General features: G+C 36.9%; 1 protein-coding gene across 1 annotated transcript; it reads right to left on the reverse strand.

Moving 5' to 3' along the window:
* Positions 1-2,126: 2,126 nt before the first annotated feature.
* mvb12ba (multivesicular body subunit 12Ba) lies at positions 2,127-19,224 on the reverse strand. Its single transcript, XM_044143911.1, has 10 exons — positions 18,967-19,224; positions 16,887-17,009; positions 16,281-16,388; positions 13,732-13,828; positions 9,982-10,111; positions 8,998-9,135; positions 8,038-8,132; positions 6,638-6,693; positions 6,237-6,296; positions 2,127-4,003 (listed from the first exon to the last, which is right to left on the reverse strand). Exons 2-10 carry the CDS (start codon positions 16,995-16,997, stop codon positions 3,917-3,919), a joined length of 882 nt encoding a protein of 293 aa, XP_043999846.1. The 5' UTR covers positions 16,998-17,009; positions 18,967-19,224; the 3' UTR covers positions 2,127-3,916.
* Positions 19,225-21,073: the final 1,849 nt, after the last annotated feature.

Consider the following 21,073-nt stretch of genomic DNA (forward strand, 5'->3'; position numbering starts at 1 on the left):
GAACCAATAGAAATCCAAGAAAAAGAGCATTTTTGAAGAATTTTAGTTTTTCCAGGAGGCAAATCAAAACTCAAAGAATACTGTCCGCCCCAACAAGCACTGCACTCCGAGTACATTAAAACAAATGTCTATTGTTAAATCAGTCGGTGACAGAAGAAAAAGGTCACTGACAGTAAACATACCAGGATTGACTACAAATTATTTTAATAACTAAAAAAGATTAGTTAAATAGGATTTAATTGACTCTCCTGTTACTAAACGTGAGTTTGACAAAAACTTTGTGACAATATTGCATTTACTAATTGTTTTTAAATATGTCTGTCTGAGTGACAAGGCTGTCACAGCTTCAACAGCAGATGACACTAGTGAGAAATGAATGAAGCATCGAGTAATGAACTTTTGGGCAAAGCAATGGGCCAGGAAGCTTCATTGCTTCATGAGGCTTCATTTGGCCATCACTAGTTCCTGGTGAACCTCGACAATGATCCAGCCGCCCGCTCCTCAACGGCGACCAGTCTTTCCGTCTCTTGTCCGCCTGCACCGTCCCCCAACTTCAACACGGCCACCCCGGGTTCGTCCGCTCTCCATCCAGCCGCGTATTGTTTTCCTCTCGTGCCGCTGTCTCGGTGTCGATGACTTATCCTTCCCGGTCTGCACGCTGCTTAATTAGATGCAGAACACCTGTGCCGCTGCAGTAGGGCGTTCGTGGCACGTGACCTCAAAACAACCAATCAGAAACATGCAACACAACAACCCAAAAATATAGCTCTACTAAATCTAAGAAAAGTAAATAAATTCAAAATATAATCCAAAACAACGATATAAAAAAAACATAAATTTAAACCAAAAAGGAAAACGAGGCCACATTACCACACGTTACCATGGCTACAATGTAATCTTTGTGTTTGAGCTTGGTTTGTTCACAAATGCATCACAGCAAATAATAACTAATAATCAGTGATTGATTTTAAACTCAGCCAATGTAGGTAATATGTCTCACAAAATGTCTGATATTTTAAACTTAATGCAGTGCTCAAGTCTAAACAAATTATTGTTTATAAATGATTTTATGTCTCCTACCCATTGTATATCTAATAATATTGCCAATATTTCTCCTGTATATACTGACAATCCATCTGGGATTTGTTTTCCTATTTTAAGTTAAATTCTATTATCACAAATGCTATTCTTATTTTTTTCAGTTTTTGACGCATGTGTATAATTAGAATATATTGACAATAACTGTTTATATATAATTGTACTGAATGATTATGATGTAAGCTTCATTTTTTTTCTTTTCCATTAATGTTATACACTCTATTGCCAAAGGTATTTGCTCACCTTTGGCAATATGTGAGCAAATATATATGCTCACATATTTGCAAGATGGTGTTCCACTCAAAATTGGAACACCATTGTGCCAAGTGTAAAGTTTGATGGAGGGGGATTATAGTGTGAGGTTGCTTTTCAGGAGCTGGGATTTACTCCTCAGTTCTAGTGAAAGGAACTCTGAATGCTTCAGCATACCAAAATATTTTTGACAATTCCATGGTCCCAGATTTGTGGGAAGAGTTTGCAGCTGGCCCCTTCCACTTCCAACATGACTGTGCACCAGTGCACAAAGCAAAGTCCTTAAGACATGGATGGCCGAGTCTGGTGTGGATGAACTTGACTGGCCAGCACAGAGTCCTGATCTCAACGCGATAGAACACCTTTGGGATGAATTATAGCGGAGCCTGAGAGCCAGGCCTTCTTGTCCAACATCATTATGTGACCTTACAAAGGCGCTCCTGGAGGAATGGTCAAAAATCCAAATAAACACTCCTAAACCTTGTGGACAGCCTTCCCAGAATAGTTTAAGCCTTTCTATCTACAAAGGAAGGACCAACATGAAATTAAACCCCATGGATTAGGAAAGAGATGTTACTTAAGCTCATATGTGAGTCAAGGCAGGTGAGCAAATAATTTTGGCAATATAGTTATGTGGAATACACCAAAAATTATGAAAAGGTCTGGCTGCTTGGGTGTGAATGAAAACTATTAAATGGAATATATAGAAATGAAGGGCTCCAGTTTACCAGACCTTTATCTGTTCTTTTGTGAGCAGAAAAAAAACCTTTGATATGTCAATGTTTATCACAGTTTAATAGACCATCCTTGTAACACAATTTCCACTAAAGTTGATTTGTTTATACATGAAGAATAAAATCTGCTTGAGAAACAAAATCTTATTTTATTACCCTAAAACATATTCTAAATCTTCTGATGCTTCATTGTGTCACCATGCAAGCAGACTAACAAACACTTTGAAAACAGAGTTAGTGAGCTGTTAACTGTTTAGCCAGTCTTTGAAGTGACCTCTAAATCTAAAAAAATAATACATAGCTTAACCGAGAGCAAGCACAGACTTTTTTATCCTGATAATATCAACAGAACCAAGGGCTTCTTTCTAGGTTTTGTTTTCTCTAATGAACAGAAGTGAGTCTTACAGAAAACATGGTCACAATAAACTAATAAATTATACAGACATTTGAAAAATTAGTTATTCTGTGCTAGTGACTTGATAAAACTGCAAATACCAAACATTTACACTTATTAAGTATTTGAAGTGAGTAATAATAGAAAATTGTCAGATTATTACCAATACGCTTAGAGTTGAAATACATTAAAACATAGTAAATACAGTGCTCATATTCACAGACTAACTCAGTGTGGCTGTGATCTCCTAAAAGCATGAGCATAAGAATCCAAAGTTTAATCAGACAACTGAAAAACAAGGTATAAATTGTCTCCCTCAGCAGCAGATTGTAGCATTAAATAACAAAAAATTCTGTCAGTGAATGAGTCTACTCCTTTAAATGCTGTTAATAATTGTTACAAGGGAGTAGTGACTGAAAACTCCTTTGGCCTCTTTCTATTGTTATAAATTCCTATAATAATATCCGATATGATCCATATATAAATATTACAAACGATCGTATGAAATTTGGGAATAATAAACATAAGTTTTAGAAGGAGAAATCTGAATCCAAAGTCGAGGCATGCTTTTTCTATACAGGATCCATAAACTCAATTGTTTAAGAAAGAATTAAAAATACATATTCTGAAAAGTCTTTTTAACTGTTTAGAGACAAACTAAAATACATCACAGGGCAGTTGAAGTCAATTCAGAAAGTTATTTAACCAGTAAAACAAAAATGCTATTTTTTCCCTTCAGAATGAAGAAAAAAGCATAATGAAGGCAATGTATTTATTCTAATGTTAATAGTCAGCCAGATTTAGTATTCAGCCAATTTAGCTGAGACCTTGTAGTGGTTTTGGTAACTAAGCAGTGCCATGAAAGGAGTTAGCAAACTGTAACAGTGGCTCACATGATGTTGGCTCGTAAAAAATATCGAAAGTGGTTACAGTATATCTCAGGCAAAAAGGAAGCACACTAAAAGTCCCGAACACAAAGTGCACTTACAGTCAAACCAGTATACAACAGTAACAAGAAGAGGACAATGTAAATTTCCATACAGACCAGAAAAACATGAACTTCCCTTTTGACGTATTGATTCAGAACACAGCAGCAGGTACTTTAGAAGTTGGCACATCTGCTTTTAGAGAATAATATAACAGACATTCTCCATCACTATCTGGGATCCTTTCACCATGTTTATAAAACATTGTTTGTTTTGGATTTAATGTGTATGACTGAGATTCTCCTACATTTGTAGCAAAACAAATCCATAATCTCAGTCCTCTAACAACCAGCTCCTCTGTGTAGTATGCAGTGTTTTCAGTCAGCACCATGCTTGGCTCCAGTTTCATCTTACAGAGGTTGGTGATTCACTGTTTGGTGTGGGCAGGTTTTCAGTAGCTGTGTCTCTCTTGTTGAGATTTATTGCCTAGAGAGTTGCTAAGGACTGGAGCATCAGGCTTCAGAGCTCAAGGAGGTTCGTGTTGGACTGGGAGGGAGGCGAGCCGCTGCACTGTGCTCAGTGCGGAAGCTGTAATCATACTAAAAGATAAAAATAGCAAAAAAAAAGCTAATTTTTCACCTCTAAAAATGTGTCAGTATTGGTCAACAACACATCAATTAGACAACTATATTTGGTAAATAAATGTTGTTATAGTTTTGTTGTGAGTGTTGGTACTACCAAAGTGGCATCTTGTGGATGTAATGTGTAACTACAAGGGAGATTTATTAATCCTCATTTGCTTCTAGACACAGCGGGCATCATTAATCAAGAACAGAGACATTACACTATTTGATAGCTGATATTCAAATTTACTTTAAAAAATACCATCAAATAATGGCATCAAAGCATATTAAACATGTCTGTTGATATGTCCTTAACGTTGCAAATATCTATATTTCTGCTGTCATGTATATAGAGTGCTTTGCAAAAGTATTCGGCCCCCTTGAACTTTTTAACAGCTTGCCGCTTTTCAGGCTTCAAACATAAAGATCTAAAATTTTTATTATTTTGTGAAGAATAAACAACAAATGGGATACAATCTTGAGGTGGAACGAAATTTATTGGATGTTTTAAACTTTTTTTAACAAATAAACTGCAAAGTGGGGCGTGCAATATTATTCGGCCCCTTTACTTTCAGTGCAGCAGCAAACTCACTCCAGACGTTCAGTGAGGACCTCCGAATGATCCAATGTTGTCCTAAATAACTGATGACGATAAACAGAATCCACCTGTGTGTAATCAAGTCCCTGTATAAATACACCTGGTTTGTGATAGTCTGAGGGTTTAACACGCCAGGCAGGTTCAAGATACTGTTGTGGAGAAGTTCCATGTTACGTTTTTAAGGAGTAATCATTAATCCGATTAAAGTTACTTTTTCAAAGTAACTATGCCATCACTGGCTACAATCCACCTGGGAGACACACCAAATATGTGGAAGAAGGTGCTCTGGTCAGATGAAAGCAAAACCAAAATTGTTTGGCCACAATGCAAAACGATATGTTTGGGATAAAAGCAACACAGCTCATCACCCTGAACACACCATCCCCACTGTCAAACATGGTTGGTGGCAGCATCATGGTTTGGGCCTGCTTTTCTTCAGCAAGGACAGGGAAGATGGTTAAAATTGATGGGAAGATGGATGGATGGAGCCAAATACAGGACCATTCTGGAAGAAAACCTATTGGAGTCTGCAAAATACCTGAGTCTGGGATGGAGATTTATCTTTCAAAAAGACAATGAACCCAAACATAAAGCAAAACCTACAAATAAATATATCCAGGTGTTAGAATGGGCAAGTCAAAGACCAGACCTGAATCCAATCGAGAATCTGTGGAAAGAGCAGAAGAGCGCTCTCCATCCAACCTCACTGAGCTCCAGCTGTTTTGCAAGGAAGAATGGGCAAGAATTTCAGTCTCTCGATGTGCAAAACTGATAGAGACATACCCCATGTGACTTGCAGCAGTAATTGCAGCAAAAGGTGGAGCTACAAAGTATTAACGCAAGGGGGCCGAATAATATTCCAGTAGTTTATTTGTTAAAAAAGTAGCGCTATCCAATACATTTCATTCCCCCTCATGATTGTGTCCAACTTATTGATTCTTCACAAAATAATAAAAACTTTAGATCTTTATGTTTGAAGCCTGAAAAACGACAAAAGGTTGAAAAGTTTAAGGGGGCCGAATACTTTCACAAAGCACTGTATATAATAAATAAGGAGCAAAAGATAAGTATTTAGACTCAATATAAACTGTCACCTGTTCTAGACGTTTCTTGTTCATCTCAAGCTTACACAAACAAACATGAACATGCAGATCAATTTTCAATGTTTTGTTGCACCATAGACTTAAGTGTGTGTAATTTGAAACTGACATTTATCACTTACCGAATATAAAATAGACCAGGGCATATTTGCTAATTTATTGAAAAGGAAGGCAATACTTTTGTGAGGACACTCAACAAAATCTATTTTTCCTATGTCCCCTAAGGGCTTCCATACTAAAGAACTCTTCTAAGCAAATGAAGTGATTCTGTCCAGTGATTCTGTAGGTTTCTGTCCATAGAGGCTGATTTGCTATTTTGTATTTGATGTCTGTTTTAAATACACTTCTTGTGAATCATTGTCAAGAAATATGTGAAAATGTGCTAAAAATGAAGATAAATACAATAAAATAATAGCAAACATGAGAGGTTAGTGTTGGACACAGCATTATTTCAGTACAGCATTTTAACCAAAGTGACACACTGAAATTAAGAAACCATTTCTTTCCTCACCTCTTTTTCAATCTCAGCTAGAGACTTGATAGTAATGCCCATCAGATCCACCTGCTGCATCTGGAACAGGACAGAGGAGGCTCGTTAGACACACCAGCTCTATCCTAACGTTTCACTTCATGCCTTTCCTACCCAAATATTTTTTTAATCCATTAAACAATAAATTTAATACAGACGTCAGCAGCATCACACAATCCTTTTCCCATTTTCCCCACATCATAATGTTCTTAACATGTTTTGACATGTGGCAATCTCATAGGTAGGCACTGTTGTACACATTCTGCTCTAAAACTTGGAACAAGATTTTTAAAGCTCAAGTTTAGGTTCACAGCTAAAGATGTACAGAACCTAGTACCCATAAATCAACTTGTCACCAAGATCTTTTAGCTCCCACTACTTACTTCAGGAGAGGTGCAGGCAAACTTCTCAGAAATCATAAAAGGCACTCCATCCATAGCTGAAAGAGAGAGAATTCTTACAACCCTGCAGCTTTTACAGCCATAACAAAGAGATGGCTCAAGCTAGAAATGATACAATAGAATGACTTTAGTTCTTCAAAATTGAATTACTAAAGAATGTTTTATGATAAGTCAAACATTCCAGAGCTGGTATTGGTACAATCTGCCTCAAACATTTTCATTTAAAAAAATCTCTCTCATAATAATACAAACTGATGAAACCAACAGTGACAATTGAATACTGACCTCAATTGTATACCTAAGCCAGGCATAGCTGTGCCCCACTCCCGGAACTGGAAGCAGTTTTTTCCTTTTTATCAGAGTGGCCAACTTTCCATCATTCCCATCTCAATTTCATACAGTAAGGGCTCCCACACTTCCCTCTGTACAACAGTCTTTTTTTCAGCCGGTACAACAGTTTAATCCATTGTTTACATGTTGCAACGTGTTTTCCGAGCTACCTTTAAACGCAGCATAAGTGCTAAGATGCTTGTGCAGGTTTTACACCTGTGCTGCAGCAACAGAAACATGCTGCCGCTGTTCAGAGCTGTGCAGGTGTGTTTGAATCATGGCAGCAAACCAGCAAAAGGCAGAGAACTTTGCAGTTTTGTTTCACCCAAACCATTGATAGCTGAGTAGTGCTGCTGGATACAGATAATGTTTGATATGTGATAACTAGCTTATGCCAATATATCACGTTAACAAGGTTAACGTGATATATTGGTACTGGATAATACCAATGTACTGGATAATAATGTTGTTATTCATGTTCAAAAGTCTGTAATGCTGGTTACAATTACTTGAGTAACTTTTGAAAAAAAGGTAATTATAAGAGAAGGTTTACTGCACTGTACTTTTTTCTTTTACTTGACTAATATTAGGTAGTATTGCTACTCTTAATAAGTAGACTGATTGCATCTAATAAAATAGGAATTGGAAACATTGAAAACATTAGATTCTTAGAGTTCTGCAATGTATGAGCAGAACTCTAAGAACTCTAAGCTTATGCAAATTTCAGCATAATTACTCAACATTTTATACATGTCAATATTTACATCCTTATTGTTTATTTTGTATTAATAAATCTGGTTATTATATTTGAAAGGTTGTATACAGGTTTGTTTATGTATTTATATGAAAGTAAAAGCTTGTTTAGTTTGCCCCTCCAAAAGAAGCCAATGCCTTCCAGCTAAACGTCTTGGCCAGGGCTGGTCTAGACAAAGAATTTAAAATCATGGAATAAATCAAACTATTCCTTGGTTACCATTTTAATCCAGGAAAACAATTTGGATTTAAATATCTTTAAAAAAAATAATAAAAAAAACAAAGAAAGTTTTACAGACCTGAGATAGCATACAGATTGGAGTTCTGGTGCTCATAGTCTGGTCTGGTGGTGTTCTTTCCTCTGAAGCTAGCTGGCAGGGTCATGGAAATATGCCTGCAAAAATGACCAAAGTAGTTTGCCTTCCTGAGGGCTACTTCACAAAACCATGACACCAGATTAAGCCAGGATTTTCCAGATATCCTGGCTTAATTAAGCCTCGATTCAGTGTCACAAAAGTGGCAACACATAAGTTACTATGGCGATTTATCCTGTGCAGCTAGCCTGCTCCAGACCAGGCTAACAGCCAGGCTTTGTTAATCTTGGAGCCTTATCTGTTCAGTCAGCAGTCACACCCATCAGATCTAAAAGGGCTCATTTTCAGAAAATTATAGATTTTTAAAATATTTTTAGTAAGAGGCAGTGTGTCTTAAAAAAAAAAAACTCTAGGATTTAGGAAAAACACAAGAATATTTAATACAAAACAATACAATACATACTTGAATTTGGTACCCTAAGAATATTTAGCTAAGCAAACAAATATTCTGACTCATCAGTCAGAGTCAGACTCATTTTATGTAATATTTTCTATTACATAAAATATGTAATATTTAGAAATATTTCATATTTTATGTAATCTTTCTTTGAATTTATTTCACTTCTAAAAGAGACCACCATGGCTTAGCTTAATTTAAGATCCACTGACTGACCATGTATTTAGGATTTAATTGAAGTGCAAAAAAAATATCTACGGTATATTAAGTGTATTTTTTTTATGTTTGCCTTTTTAAGACTCTATATTTAGTGTTTTGAGTATTGTCAATAAAGCCTTGAAATAACACATTATTACCTAATCTTATTTTCAAATTTTCTGTCTACTAGTAACATTTTTAAAACAAAAACACAATGCAGCATTGTGGACTGCCTTAACTGCCCTAATTATTATGTTTTCTGGGAGAAACCCTGAGTTCATTGGACATACTTGGGCATAGGAGCAGATGAGACTGGAACAGTGGAGGAATTAGCATTTTGGACGTTGTTGGTTGTTGGTGTGTGTGTCGAGTCTTGAGCACGAGGAACGTTCCCCATGCGATACCAGATTCCCATGTTGTTGAGCTCCCTGCAATCAAACAGAACACAGAGAGACAACAGAAGAAAAACTTTATCTAATTAAATAGCCCACACAACAAAACTCTCAATTACCAAAAATAAAAATTGAAGTGAACTAGTGTACAGTAGGTAAGTTGAATATGTTAAATATCAACTGCCATTGCAATCACTAAGGTACTAAATTTTCAGGAGAATATTTTTCAGTTGTTATAAATTCAAACCCTATTTGGCAAAAAAAAAAAAAAAAAAAAAAAAAATTGCCCAAATGGACAGATTTCTGTCCAATTTTATTAGATTTGAAGAACTTCCCTCAAGTCCTGTTTTCTATCCCAGAGACAGGCACATCATCCTCTTTTAAACTGTGTAGCTTTCTAGCGATTCAACCTGGAGCAGCTCAGGGACAGAATATTTTTACAACGCCGATTAAGGAGGATCAGTAAATGTGTCAAGGTTAAACATAAGAATACACCAATGAGAACATTTTCTAGTTTTTTTAGATCTCACATCTGAATATTTCTGATATTTGTAGGATACTAAAAACAACTTACAAATGTTCCTGATGGCTATGCAATTTCAAAGTTTCTTATATTTTATGACTATAAAATGTTAACAGGATGATATTCTGTTGCACAAGCAAAACATTGATACCAACAAAACATACAGTTGATGAGTGTAGCAGTTGCAGACAGCTTTGTATATTCACTCCTACTAGAACTGTGATGAGTGTGACAACTCATCAGCTACAATAATACATATCCTGTCTAAATATTTGCGTGGTAAACAATACTTTAACCCAGACTTCTGTCTCTTGATAACTTGTTGCCCAGAAGTTGACAACTGATAGCCAATTACTCACCCAATAAAGGTGTACTGAGGAGGGGCCTGTTTGGTTCGTCCCAAGATACGGATGTCACAGATAGCTGCCTCTGTTGAATCTCTCGGAATAAACTTGATACAAAGCCGCCTCTTTCTGAAAGCCTGCTCCTCTGCAAGGGACAAAAAAGGCACATCATTACTGTACTACCAAAACAATCTCTAATAAATACAAAAAGTGATAAAAGTACAGAGCCCCCCTGGGGACATGGGGAAAAATTTTTTTTGCGTTACCTCGCAATAAGTTTTGCGTCCCCTTGCAATATACTTAATGGAATATTTGCTGGCCTATTTTGTATAGTCACAAAGGTCAATTTCAAATTTCAAATATATACACATTTAAAGAGTCTAAGCGTTTATTCGTAACTCTTAGGTGCAAACACTGATTGAAAATCAATTTATTCACTGCATGGTTATATTGGTGAACAGACATTGTCATCAAGTAAGGTAGGCAGACATCATCACATAAACCCCACAAACACTCCTCCATGCTTCTCTGAAATTCTGCTGGGGCTGAACTGAGTCCAAATGGGATTCTAGTCTACTGGTATAAACCCCATGGAGTAATAAATGCTGTGAGTGGCTGGCTGTTCTCATCTAAAAGCCCCTGATGATAAGCCTTTATCTGGTCCAATACTGTAAACCAGGAGCTACCTGTAAGGCTGTCCAGCATGTCTTGCATTCTGGGAATAGGATGTCTGTCAAGTACTGATTTGCGATTAAGTTCTCGATATTCTACACAAAATCTGAGCACGCCCAACTTTTTCCTCACACAGACTATCGGCGAAGAATAAGGACGACTTTGATTTTGTAACCCAGCCGTTGTTTATCAAATCCTGCAGGTAGGTTTTTACTTCCTGATGCAGTGGTTTAGGCACACTAATGTAAGTCTTTTGAACTGGTGTCTAATCTTTGAGAGTAATGTACATGCCAAGACTGGGAATACAACCAACAATATTTTCATCTTTGGCAAAAGCTTTACACTCCTCCCTGAGCATTGTTTTCACTGCAAGCTGCTTGCGCACCAGTTAAATGATCTAACTGTACAGGAGGATCCCAAAGGTCACTGGTGTCACTACTGGGAGGTGATGAAACTTTAACATCTGTATCACTTGTCATGTTGTTAGTTTGTTAGTTCTCTACAGGTTGCAAAGCAGCTGGATATATTGCTTTTACTGCCTCAATGTGGCCCAGTTTTAAAGTTTCACTATGACTTGTGGTGTCAGACACTGGGACCATGGCTGAGTTGCCCCTTTTCACTTTAAACAATAACTCTTGCATATGAAGTCCTTCTGGATTGCTGATGTTCAGAGTAGGACAAAACAACATTACGGTGTCCTCGTCAGCCTGGATGTGAGTTTTACAGCGAATAGTTAGAGTTTTATCAGAGCCTAGGATAACTTTACTCCTTTCCTGTTTTTCCTTGAATCTCCTTTTGAGGGCTCTGGGATGTCTGTATTAACTGGATAACAGTCTTTGCAGATCCAACATCAATGTCAAAAGCCCTGCTCACTATGTTAGCAGTATCATTGTTTTTATTGGCCTGTTGCTTCAATTGCTCTTTAATGACTTCCTCTATCACATTGTATCCAATAATAGGGTCCTGGATCACTAGAGGCAAGCACAGGCACTAAGAGGCTAGAGCTTGACTTTTTAACACTATGGGATTAAAAATGAGAATCCACCCTATAAATGGTATGTCTGTTTGATTAGCAGCAAGCCCATTTAATGGTTCTGATCCTAAGAGCTCATCTATACCCCTAATAGTAGTGTGAGGTAAAGTGCTCCGCCCTCCAATTGTTATTTATCACTGTAGCCTGTGCACCTGTGTCCCATAGCGCTACAACTGGTAGATTGTCAAAAGTGCAGTTCACCATTTTACACCTACCAATTAGTTTCACTAAGATCTGCTGCGTGGTTCATCTTCAGTGAGCACGCACTGAAGATGCTTGCTCACTGAATCCAAAAGAGGGCCATTGAGTCACCTCCTGTACTTTGGCTGATGAGGTCAGCCCAAAGCTGGCAGCGGCTTCCGTTAGTCTGAGTTTCTCCGCTATGGCTTTGATCTCGTCTTGCAGCTCTTCATATTTGGTACTTGTATCAAACGAGCGGAGAATTCCACGATGCACCTCTTTAGCTTCCGATCGGCCCAGAACCCATAAAAGTTATTTTACAAACTGCATAGTTGCACGTGGGCTCTTCCTCTGTAGCAAAGCATTTCGGTTAATAACTGCTCTCCAACAGCCGTTTACGGCTTAACTTTTGGCTGATCTTTTGTATTTACTTTAGTTGTATTTTTTTGTCGTTTAATATGCTTTGGAGTTTGGATAATTCTTTCTTGTAATTTGGTCCGTTAATTTGTGACACTGTTGGACCGCCTATAAATAGGCTGGGTTACGCCAGGTAAAGAGCGACACCCACTCCCAACAACCATCGAGGATGCGTTCTGACGCAGTGCGCACGTCTCCAGCCTGCCACACGGTAGATTTTTTGTTAGTCGTTTGTTTGGTTGCTGTTTTTTTTTTGTCGTGATTTTGACCTGGTGGGACCAGTTGTCCTGTTTTCGATTTTTCCTTTGCAGTAGTTTCTTTTTCCTGTAGTTCAGTACTAGCAGGGGCTTCGACAGCCCTGTATAGGGTTGGTCCCCTGCTGTATCGTTTTGTTCTTTTTGATCGGCTCACTAGGTCCAACTTTCTGTTTATACTTTGGGATTTTTGTTTTCTTTTGGGACTTACTGAACTCAGGATTTAATTCTCTCTTTTCCTTCACAGGAAATCAAAAGAAGCTCATCTAAAAGAAAAAGGTCAAGAGAGTTTTGAAAAATAAAAAAATACTTTTGAATCCTCGTTTTTGTCTTTGTGTCCTCAAATATGTTGTGACCTTTGTGGACGTAACACCCTTGGATGAAAACTGTTCATCTGAAATCCCTTAGATCTCAGGTCCGATGGTCGGAGAGAGTTTTACTTGAGTGGCGCACAATGCTACCGTTACCTGCCAACTGTTCTAAAAGTCTCAGTTTCTTGCGCTGAAAATCCTTTCAAAACCTCTGTCCTGGTTGGCTCGCCATTATATGTTGCTGGGCTGGGGCAAAGATGACATCCGGAGTTGTCTTTGCGAATAAAAGAAGGTTTTATTCATCTTAATACAAAAGCTCAGCTTGTCACACTTCGTGCCTAACACTCGGTGCCTAACGGTCCTCAGCAGAACGAGGAGTTCCTTGAATGTGCAAACAGCACGTTCAAGGAACACACGTAAAACAGTCGCATTCAATGACATATAGGAAATATCAGTACCAAGACAGACACAAAACCAAGTTCTGAAGGAATGAACAAGCTACAATGAAGAATGAATGAACTTATTATAATAAACAAAACAAATTGGGTGGGGTACCTGTGAACTATAATACACATGAACAATAAAATAAATAAATAAACTAATAATTTCTGTGTCTCTCAAACATAACCTTATATTAAAGCAGAAAGTATGGTGTCCACCGTAAGAAAAGGCTTACAGTATTCAATTATGCCTCATAAACTGATCAGTACATTATTGCAAGGGAACACAAAGGTTTTGAAAGGGAACGCAAAAGAAAAAAAAAAATTCCCCATGTCCCCGAGGGGGCTCTGCAATAAAGGACTAATATGGTTACTGTGATCATTGAGTTTCAACACAAACATTTGAAGATCAAAATAATCTTTAAATTTTTGATGTCACTGGCTGGTTGATGACTTACGAGTGTCGACAGTCTCCTGGATTGGGATGAAGCCCACTGGCAAAGTGTCCTTTATATCAATCAGCTTCATGTCCACAAGAACATTGCCTAAATGGCTCTAGAGTGACAGAACCAAAGCACATCAGAGAGAGCTGCATCAGTGCTTACAAGGATAAATATTATATCCACATGAAAGTTAATAGAGGAGAATTTTTTTTTAAAGTTGTTAATATCTCCACTGATTAAGGACATATTACAGAATGATCCTGTAGTAGTTGTTATTTATATAATGTGCAAAATATAAAAATCCTAATACAGTCCAGCTCACCATTATTGGCACCCCTTCATGTTTTGCATAGCTGAGTGAATATCTTCAGAAATAAATGGAAATGTTCAAAACTTAAATCAACAGTATCTTTCAATTTGAGGTCCAAAGTAATTTAACAAAGACAATTACCATTTCAACACAAATATTTTAATTGCAAAGGACAAAACAGAAAACCAGCATGTGCACTAATATTGACACCCCTCCTTAATATTTGGCTGCACAGCCTTTGGCAGCAATGACAGCCTCCAAACGTTTCTTATATACATCTATAAGCTTCTTGCACTTCTCGGGTGGCATTTTCTCCCACACTTCTTTTGCAACATGCTCAAGCTCTTGTACATTTGCAGGGTTCTTTTCTCCAATGGCAGATTTCAGCACCCTCCAAAGATTCTCAATTGGATTGAGATCTGGACTCATTGCTGGCCATTTTAAAACAGTCCATTTTTTCCCTTTCAACCATGCCTGCATGCTTTTGGAGGTGTGCTTTGGGTCATTATCTTGCTGGAGGACCCAGGATCTTCGCCTCAAACCAAGTTTCTTAAGCTGGGCAAGACATTTTGCTCTAGAATTGCTTGATAATCTTCTGATTTCATGATGCCTGTGATACGGTCAAGGCCTCCAGTACCAGATGCCGCAAAGCAGCCCCACAGCATTATGGATCCTCCACCATGCTTGACTGTTGGTATGGTGTTCTTTTCTTTAAAGGCTTCATTGCGCCGTCTGTAAACATATTGTTTGTGTGAATTACCAAAAAGCTCCACTTTTGTTTCATCTGTCCATAAAACGTTGTCCCAGAAGGCTTTAGGTTTGTCCAGGTTCTCTTTAGCGAAGATCAAGCGTTCTTTTTTATGTCTTTTCTTCAGCAATGGGTTCTTCCTTGGCCTCCGCCCATAAAGCCCCACTTTGTTTAGTGTGTGCCGTATAGTACTTGTTGAAACAATCACACCAGACTGCTCCAGGTTGGTCTTTAGGTCTTTAGATGTTTGACGTGGTGTTTTTTCCACCATTTGCACCAACCGTCGAAGACTTCTGTCATCAATTTTTCTCTTCCCCCCACGTCCAGGGAGGTTCTTGACCGTTCCATGCCTGGAAAACTTCTTAATAACATTACGCACCGTTGAAACAGGGATACTGAGGTCTTTGGAGATGGCTTTATACCCTTTGGAGGTCTTGTGCTTACAAATAATAGCATTTCTGGTGTCCTCAGCCAGCTCCTTTGTCTTTACCATTGTCACATGTGACATTGTCACTAACAGGTGGCTTTTAAAGTACCAACATGATCATTCATTGGTTAATTCATGTCACATGCGTGGAGGCAGTTCATCACAAGTGATCTCTATTTGTGATTTGCAATAGGTGAGCCGAATTGGGTTTTCATACTGATTTGCTGCAAAGGGTGCCAATACCATTGACATGGTAAACATTATGTTTTTCTTTGTTTTCCTCATAATGTTTATCTTTTTAAATGTTTTTTATCATTTGCTGTTTTGCATTGAGCACAAGCTATCAGCAGTAAAATGTTGTTTCACTTGATGAATTTCCTTCAGAAAATATTCCACTATATGTACTTAAACTTCATGGGTGCCAATAATGGTGAGCAGGACTGTATAATTATTTGTATGCAATATTTTTAGGCTAGGCTTAGTGAAGCCGATATCCCACTCACATTAAAAATTCCGGCAAGAAGCTTGAGTGGTTAGTGCAGTTTGTGCCCTTAACATTTTGATTTGTGCTACTTTGTTTCTGGATATTAAAATTAATTATTAGGTCAAAAGTTATAATTTTGGGCAATGACATCACCAGCTTCCCATCTTGCTCCAAAACAAACCAAAGTGATCAACATTTTTAGTGCTCCGTTAGTGCAGGTTTGTGCCGATAAAAGTTTTGTTAGTGCAGCATTTAATTATTGTGGAGAGAGGTAAGTATATTGGTGAGAAAGATAATATTGCCATCTAAAAAATAACATTGCCATCTAAAAACATTACTCAGGGTTTCCCTCAGAAAACTTGCTAAGCCCGGTGGTTGGAGTGCCGAGGCGGTCCACCATGTTTTTGTATTAAAAGATGTTAAATAGAAAGGAAAAGTACAAATATTACCGGATAATTATATGTTACAAGAAAACATCGCCAGTGAAACAATATTTTAACCCACAACTAGTCTTAAAAACAACAAAATAAAAAATTCAGTGTTCATACATGCTGAATATTTTCTTTGTGTATGTTGATAAGTGGAGCTGACTTACATTTTCTTTAGAGAAAACTCTGGTGAAACACAGGTAACGGGTCACCTTGGATTTGAAAAGGCCATCTTTCCACAAGTCTGCATCCAGGCCATCTGTTGTTATAGATATCTAGAGAAGAAAAATTAGAGAGTGGAGGAATCACTGATCTGAGACAATAATTCATCCAACTGTTTGCCAAAGCAGTCACAACAGTATCTTTGGAGTGATACAGCTTCTTGTTTTCTTCTAAAGAATGGATATATATGGATATATATATATATATATATATATATATATATATATATATAGATCATATTGATAGGATAGGTGTTGTGAGAAAACACCACCACTGAACAATTTTAAATATTTAAAGCAACACATTAAATGGCTTAGTTAGAAGAGTTACAAACACATAGGGCTCAAAGGTTTATGTTCTACATGTTCACTTGGAAATAAAAAATAATGGCTATACACAATTTACTAAATTCTAGATCATAATTTACATGTAAGAATTTTTTTTGCCTGTTAAATATGAAAAATATTTTCTACTCTTTTTTTTCTTCACTTCGCAGAATTGCTCAAATTTCTATATCATTTCATATGTTCCAGGCGTGCTTCATGGTTTACCACATCATATCCAGAGGGGGCCCTGTTCCTGGACGCCACTACTCCAACTCCAGTGATTGGATCCATACAAGTCTCTGGCAAGGCCTCTGAAAGGTCCCGGACCTCAGGCATCTCTGCAGTGTTCTGCAACAAAGTATGATAGCTTACTCCCATTAAAGGGAACTGAAACAAAGCTCATTTTTAGATGCAAAATTCAATATATTACTAACTTCATCTGTAAACATGAGCATTTTCATAATTGGGCTTACACAGATTATTATTTAAGTAAACGTAATTCCTGTCTTACTGATTGTAAACATTCAATTGGATTCAGGTCAGGTGAAGAAGGGGGCCATGTTTCTCATCTTCAACACTATTTGTAGTGACCATTTGTCCAAAAACTCAAAATCAAAAAATCAAAAAACTTCAAGGTGATCAAAGCAAAAGTGAATTCAACACAGACAGACAGACAGAAATTAAATTCCTTTCCATTAATTTGTTTACATCGTTAGTTAGTTTACATGGTTTACACTTTTATTTATATTGTAGGAGAAAAATATGGGATTTACTCCCAAGTTTTGTCTTACTGTAGCTGGAGCACTTTCACAATGCTAAGGCATCATCGTGCTGTCACACCTTTGATGAATTTGCCTGCAATGGCTTTCTAAATCCAGCAGATGTCACTGCCAGTGACATGGCAACACAGTTTCAACAGTGTCACACAGTTTGGAAAATGTCCCATACAATGAGGCCTCATCAGCCCATCACTACTAGTCTGGACACTTTTGTGTTCTTGTACAGTGGTGGTCGGGTTTTAGCTTGCATTACCTGTCCATGTCTCAGAGTTCTGAACATCTGGTATTTGTAGTTTGTAGTTTATGTACAAACCTGAAACTTGCAATGTTTACGAGAATAAGATGTGTACAGTTTGGGTTAATAGATCTGGTATTCTAGGGGTGTGGTAGGTGTGTCTTTGGGATTGTACTGTGTTGTTTAAATGAAAATAATAATAAAAGACTTTAAATAAAAAAAATTAGGATGTGGTCAAAATACTTACTCACCTAATAATTGTTGGTCAAGGGAATTCTTATTAATTTCCCATTTCTTTTTAGAGACAGTAGGCCTCTAAAAAGAGTAGGGCCCCGCCCCACACCACACTTAAAAAGTGCATGCAGCATACATGTTTCTTCTGATTTTGCTTTTTTTTCTACATTTGAATGTTTTAGATTATGAAATAAATATTAATATGGGATCAAGATAACCTAAATAAATATAAAAAAGCGCTTTTCAAATTATTACATTCATTAAAGTGAAAAGTTACTGAAACCTTTCTGGCCCTATGTGTAATTCTCCTAACCCTGAGCTGTTTTTGAAGTGTGAAGTCCCCAAACTAAATCAACATAAAATACAGCTTTTAAGTTCTAGCTGACAATCAATCTACATGGCTTGAAAGCCAAGATAAAACACAATTTAACAAATGGAAAACCTAATTTTTTGCTGATTTTTGTAACTTTGTGAACAATTATTTCTTATTTCAAGTTGGTGGTGAAAGTATTTTAAAAGCTCGACTAAAACAATTATTTAAAGTGGAGGACCATGTGAGCAATGATTACTATACCACTTAACCTCAGTATCAGTTGGAATGACCTATTCAGCTATAATTGTTGATATGTCTAATATATCGATTTAATTCGATTTAATGTAACTAGCCATACACTCAATTAACGTAACTGATACTTTAAATATATATATAAATAGAAACAATACTTAGATTTTTAACCCGTTTGATGTGGATTGTTTTGGCCGAGAAGCTAACGAGCAGCATCAGAATTAACGATGACGACCAAATAAGCTAGCATACTAGCCACAGATCAGCTACAACAGGCTAACCAGCTTGTTTTCACTGCAGGACACTTTACCCTGTCTGCCCAATTGTTGGCCAAGTGCATTGTTATTACTAAGCTGCAGGAGTTAACTAAACCGCTTCCTTTATAAGCGTATTTCAGTAAGCAAATTTACAGCAGACAGACAGACGTTACTAAATACCGACTGCGCAGTAGCCTCCTATGTTAGCTTATTAGCTTTGGGGTACAATACTTACCCAGCAAAAGGGGAGCACTTGGATAACACTGGCCTACTGATATAATCTCCAGTGTTTTCCTTTTCTGCGCCTTCTGACAGCTCCTGTGAGATTTGTGTACCTAGGAAATTTTCATGTTCAACGAAGTCGTCCGAAACAAGTGTTGCTTTGTGAATATCTGCATACTGGATCTCCAGCTAGCGGTATCAGAAGTAAACCATGAGCAAAGCTAAGTCCTGGGAGAACTGGAAAAGCCTTCCCTTACCTTTTTTTTCTTTATTGATAATAAAGGGGTTTACAAACTGCAAAATTAACAACACTAACAAATAAGAAAACGGAGAAGACAATGTCAGAGGGTTGTATAGCAAGCACAAATAAATCGATAAGTGTATATATATATATATAAACTAAACGTTAACTGAGAAAAATGTTAAAGTGAGCGCATATATCTGCTGTTTTAATGGCTTTTCTGTTTTTTGAATTCCAGAGAGTTCTAATATAATGCTTGAATTCCTCCTTAAAAGCTGAAAAGCAAGGTTTCTGATTTGAGAATTTAGATCTATGCATGAAATATTTTGCATCTAGTAAAATAAGGTTGATAATATAAAAATGTTTGTTTTATTAGTGGGATAAGAGAAGAATCCAAACAACATATTTACATAAGTGAGAGAAAGGTCATCAAGAATTTTTTGGGAAATAAATGTACAGATATTTTTGACAGACATGAGAAATGACATGTCCAAAATAAATTAAAGATATCTTCTTCATGTGGTTGAATGAACAGTTCACATCAATATCTTGTTTGTAACGTTGAAGGAAAACCTTGCAGGGATAAAACGATGGATCACCTTAAAAGACACTAATTTGACCTTATTAATGATTAAATAGTTAGACGGAAGACACCAGACTTTTTTCCAGTTCAGTTTGGAGGCAAAGTTATTCCCATAAGAGATAACATTTGAAACAGAGAATGTCCTTCTGGAATAAGGTCATGGTTGTTTCGGTTTTTAGTGGAAAAACAGATTTCAGCAGGGTCTATATTTGGTGGAGTCAGTACAAAAATTATAGAGGACTTAAGAAGCATTATAACAACAGACGTGATAGCATAAAAAGCAAGTGCATATTCCTTTGGTGATAAGGAAAGACCAAACTTCTCTAGAAGTTCCAAATAAGACATTAAGACACCATCAGGATGAAAAAGCTGCTGAACTAAGATGATTCCATGTTCAAAAAAATTTTCCAAAAAAAAAAAAAAAAAACATAAAATGTCTCCATTGTTCCAAAGATGATATTGATGGGGTGGAGGGAACTATGTTTCTCGGCTGGCCTGGGAACACCTTGGGATTCCCCCGGAGGAGCTGGAATAAGTGGCTGGGGAGAGGGAAGTCTGGGCCTCCCTTCTGAAGGTTGGATGGATGGATGGATGGATGGATGGATGGATGGATGGATGGATGGATGGATGAATGAATGAATGAATGAATGAATGGATGGATGGATGGATGGTAAAACCTAAGATACCTGCTATGTTTATTGTTTTTGTTGTAGAACCTCTGTCACTAAACTGTCAATGTTTGATACTCTGAGGTATGAACACATTATTTACTTTGTTAAACAACATTACCGGTATATTAAGTTCCACTATAAGGACGTTTTTTTTTTTTAATTGTCTGACATTTTAACAAAAATAGTAAAAGATTATTAAAGGACCTAAAAAGGCATACTTTATTAACTATACTCCGAGACGTAATTTAAAACATACTGAAATTAATTATTTTAAGTAAGCGTTAAGTGAATTTAAAAAAATTCTATTTTGAGGATATATTTTAAAATATATGCTCAGATATAAAATATGTTTTAAAGATATTTAAAATATCTTTAAAACATATTTTATAGCAAATATGTTTTAAAGATATTTAAAATATCTTTAAAACATATTTTATAGCAAATATATGTTCACTTAAAGTATACTTTTATTAAATATATTTCTTAAGAGTGTATTTTGGTACTATTATATTTAAGTATGTTTAAAGCTGGGGTACTCAATGTTGGTCCTGGAGGGCCGGCATCCTGCAAGTTTTAGTTCTCTCCCTGGTTTAAAGCACCTGGATCAAATGATGGCTCATTAGAT

This window comes from Gambusia affinis, linkage group LG17 (assembly GCF_019740435.1).
Source record: "Gambusia affinis linkage group LG17, SWU_Gaff_1.0, whole genome shotgun sequence".
Lineage (NCBI taxonomy): Eukaryota > Metazoa > Chordata > Actinopteri > Cyprinodontiformes > Poeciliidae > Gambusia > Gambusia affinis.